This window comes from Crocodylus porosus, unplaced genomic scaffold (assembly GCF_001723895.1).
Source record: "Crocodylus porosus isolate Cpor-Errol unplaced genomic scaffold, CroPor_comp1, whole genome shotgun sequence".
Lineage (NCBI taxonomy): Eukaryota > Metazoa > Chordata > Crocodylia > Crocodylidae > Crocodylus > Crocodylus porosus.
The window spans coordinates 38752280-38756772 of NW_017728910.1; the positions used below are offsets into that span (position 1 = coordinate 38752280).

The following is a 4493-nucleotide window of genomic DNA, read 5'->3' on the forward strand; positions in this document are numbered from 1 at the left end:
GGGGACAGTTTTGTATCTTTTGCCTAAAAAAAGATAAGGGACTCCTTTTAAATGAGCTGTTGACCAGTTCTGAGACTACTGAATCAGGCAGACGCACCTAGCCTCCGGGTTAGAGAGCAAGGGCTTGATTTGGCAACCTCGTGAACCAACAGACCTCCTTTAGTTTATGACTTTGTGAAACAATAAATGTTTTAAATTGAACAGGTCTGAGCCTGTGCTTAATTCAGTCCTATATAATTTGGCATCGAGCTCCCACAGAACCAGCCCATGAAGCTGTGTCATCTGGTCTGCAGCGTTCCCCACAGATCTGAAAATTTGGCAGCAGGGAAGCTGTGGCAGTGTTACTTTCTACGGCAGAGCCCAGAGCCACAACAATTTAAAGCTGCTACTGTATCCAAATTTCCAGACCACGGGTGGAATTACATGGCCTCCATATGCCAGATTCCGCTGGCACATGGGATTGAGCTGGTGCACAGGGTTGTTCCATAATCAGATGAGGCACAAAAGACCAGGCCAGCATGCAGGGTCACACCTACAGACCAACCCCGTGCTGGATCAATTCCACAGATTAACCCCACATGTGGGATCTTGCCCATGGGCTGGTGTTGTGCCCAATCATCTAACCCATGGACCAGCTGCACGATATTCAGTTGGCTGATGAGGCCAGATAGGCTGGCCTATAGTTACCTACCTCTGAGACCATGCAATTGTTTACCATGAGGGAGAGTCTTCTAACAGTGGTTGACAAAAAATTACTGGAGCAGGGACAAGACGACAGAACTCAGCAGCAGTTCAAAAAGATTCTCACCTTTCCATGATCTGAAATAGATACCAATCCACCTGTTCATTCTAGTCTTCCCATAAAGTACTATCTGTGGAGTGACCTCACAAAACATGTGCACTGATAAATAGAAATTTCTATTTGTATAAAGAATTCTAAGCTTGCCTCCTGCTGGCAGGGAAGTAGATCAGTATTTAAGATAAGTTTAGGCAACATGGTGATGGGCACCAATGTAAGAAAGATCTGTAGTTCATCTTTATCCTTACCAGCACAGTGTGCATTCCAGTGTAAATTCTGCTGAGACCCACTAAGGTAGAAAATACAAATGCTGCTATTAGTCCTAGTTCAAATGGGTACTGCAATGAGAAGAAGAGAGAAAAAAGTTACCATTAAAAATTACTAACATTAAAGAATGTCAGTAAGTACATTTAAAAATATTCTCCACATGGATGTAGGATTCAGAATTGACTCTTGAGAACTGCTATTCCAGAAACCTAGTGGGAATCAGGATTATTCAGTTAGGTGCTATGGCTGCTGATAGCCATGAAAAAGCAACCCAGCACTTTACTGGAAGAGGAAGTGTGTTAGCTTGACCCAGCTCCTCAGCAGCTGTATAGATTGGGCACTTCAGCAGGGCTTTTTAGTGCTTTTATCTAATAGCTGATTAAATCAGCTATTAGATAAAAGGGCCAAGGAGCCCTTAGGAAACACATCGTCTATATAGACATTGGGTGAATTGGGTCAAACTAACATGATGCCTTTTCTGGGCATATGCTGCGCTTGTTGCGGGGACACATCGAGCTTAAAGTAAAACACCGTTTTCTTTTCCTTTTTTTTTTTTTTTTTCCCACGTCTGTAAACAGCCTATTAGACTAGTTGTTGTTAGAATGGGGCTCAGGCTCAAAGCCACATGCAGTCTTTAGAAGATCCTAAGATTCTGTCTTCCTAACCTAACGATGGCATGAGTGCACCATGGAAAACATATGGAACCTGACGATTGGCCTTTGCCTGAAATACAAAAGAAGAGCACATTGCAATGTCCAGTAGACTAGGGCTAAGTGGCTATGCATTGGAGTAAAAGAGCTTTAGCTAGAGTACAGCAAATTGTTCGAGTGATCATCAATGGTTAAATCTTAGACTGCCTAAGTGGGAAATGTGATACCTTTACAGTCTGACTAAAATTGTGATCAATAGTTCTCAAGTAGGGCAAAAAAAAGAAAATCAATATCTAGGCTGAAATTGTAATCCAGTTAATACAGCAGTCTTATTATTCACACTTTCCTTTGTCATTAAAGAATTCTTTAAACTTTTCTATTTTTCATAAGACTGATTTCACTTATGTTTCTTTCTCTGAATGGTCTTGCTGATATGAATCAATTAATTAAAATAGTTGTTTAACTATTTTCAGATGGCACAAAGGAAAAAAATGCTTGGTAGAGAACTAGGTTAATGCATTAGTCCTTCACCTCTGCATTCAAATCCTGGCCTAGGTCACATGAACATGAGTTTGGTAGTCATATCTTAATTAAGTGATATATATATAATTTTTTTTTTTTCTGTAGAATAAAAACAAGTTATCCAATCCAACACAGTAGACTGTCTGCTCAAGAAAATCCTAGACTGGGTGGATGATTAGGGGCGATTGTCAGTCAGGACAGATGCTTTTGCAGAACTCTGTTTTGACAACCTTCCAACATCCTGATATGGAAAACTTGATTAATATGGATGAAAATAAAATGCAGTATTGAACTGGCTACTATATAAATTTATGCCCCCTCTACACATTACAGGTATTCCACAGTTACCTGGTTAATTACCTGGTTAACTGTGCAATTACCTGGAGACCAGCTACACATGCAAAGTAGCTATCATAATTTAAAAAAGCTACAACCTTGAAGTTCGACCTTAAAAATGCATACTAACGTTATAGCTGGTTGCTACTGTGCTTTAATTTGCACACATAGCTGCATCTCCTTTGTGGCTGGGGGCCCCTTCAGCTGAAAGGGCTCCCAGATGCAGGGGTGCATCCTGCCCACCATGAAACCCCCGAGCCCTGGGGATTGTAGGTACTGTGATCCCTAAAACAAGGGGGTGCATGAAACCCCCAGCCCACATGCAGCTCTGGGTCCCCACTGTGCCTCAGGAGCAGCTGGGACTGAGTGTCCCAGAACTGACACGGCTCCCCGTCCCAGCTGCACTTCACAAGAGACAACTGGGGCCAAGAGCTCTTGGTCCCAGCTGTGGTTCATGTATGGCGCAGCTGGGACTAGGAGCCCATGGGAGCCTGCTTCTTGCTAGTGCAGGGGGAGCCCAGGAGTGGGCTCCCCCTGCCTGGGCAATAAGACATGATCACATCTAATGTGCAACCCCACAATCATGCCTCCTGCCATGTAGCATGGCAGGAGGCATGATTGTGTGGACTGTGCATCAGATACAAATGTGCCACCTTCTGTATGTGTAGAAGAGGCCTTATTGTCATCTTGTGAGTGAAGTTGGAAATGGTAATGTGGATATTACTGTTGGCTATTAACCTGGATACAGTTATTGGATATTGGCTAACAACTAAAAAATATTTATCCTTTAATTCAAGTAGCAGGGTTTAGGAGCAGTAGGACCAGAGTTCTGTGTCTACCATCACCACAGAGTCCTAATTCAGGTTTTACTGCCTCACAAACCACAATGGGAGTCACAGGTGTTTTGAATTGTTGCTAATCTATAATAATTAACCAACTGCCCATCAAAAATGAGGAGGGCGGAGGGGAGCAGGCAGGGACAAACCCTCCCCCCCAATCTGGGCCCACTCCCCCTTCCTTCCTGCTGCTTGGGGTCCAAGCCCACTCTCCCCCTATGGCACACCCACCTCCCCACCCCCAGCATGTCAGGCCTGCTCAGGAATGGGAGGAGCGGGCTTGGGGCCAACGCAGAGGAGGGAGGGGAGGGGAGTGGGTGAGGAGTGGGCCCAGGCCCAAAGTGGGGGAGGAGACCCACTCCTTTCCTCCCCAAGCTGCTGCTGTGGCTGAGTCAGGCCAGTCCCACTGCCCCCCCCCTCCCCCTCTCCCCCGCAGACTGGCTTTTTCCCCTGCTCGGGCTGGCTCCCCTCTACCCTGTGTTGGGCCTGGGCCCAGGACCACTCCCTGCCCCCCCCCACGTTACCTGCAGGGGGAGGGGGGGAAGGCAAGGCCAGTGCAGCCTCCATCCCCTGTGTCCCCACCATCATGGCAGTGGGCTGGCTTCTGTTAGAATGCTGTTTGTCAGCCAATCGGAGTATGAATAAAGTGTTATGGACAGACAGACGGACAGATTTAGGCTTTTATAATATTAGAATAATAGGCTTATTCTGTCTGTATGGAGCGCTCTGGTTGGTTGTCTTGGCACCCAATCACAATTCTTACTTAAACAACCAATGAGAGTGCTCCAGACAGAGAAAATAAGCGTGTTATTAGTATAGATCCTGAGGCATTTCATAGTTGTTAGGGGTTGGAAGAGACCTTATGCCATTGGGTCCAGCCCCCCTGCATTTGGACAGAAAAGATGGGCATCAAGCTGCTTTTTGCAGATCGCCAGGGTGGTTGACTGTACAGATATGCAGGCAAGTCAAAGCTGGAATGAAGCACTGGGGCGCCATACTACGGAGCAAGCAAGCTCTGCCGAAGGAAAAAATGAATAAATAAATCAAGCAATCCTCTTTTTTTCCCTGGAGACTGCCTGCCTC

General features: G+C 45.6%; 1 protein-coding gene across 1 annotated transcript in view; it reads right to left on the bottom strand.

The window, feature by feature from the left end:
- SGPP2 (sphingosine-1-phosphate phosphatase 2) overlaps positions 1 to 4493 on the bottom strand; it is a 66864-nt gene that overhangs the window by 22164 nt on the left and 40207 nt on the right. Inside the window, exon 3 of the mRNA XM_019533075.1 lies at positions 1048 to 1137. Within this exon, the coding sequence (XP_019388620.1) occupies positions 1048 to 1137 (90 nt within the window). The remainder of the gene's footprint in view (positions 1 to 1047; positions 1138 to 4493) is intronic.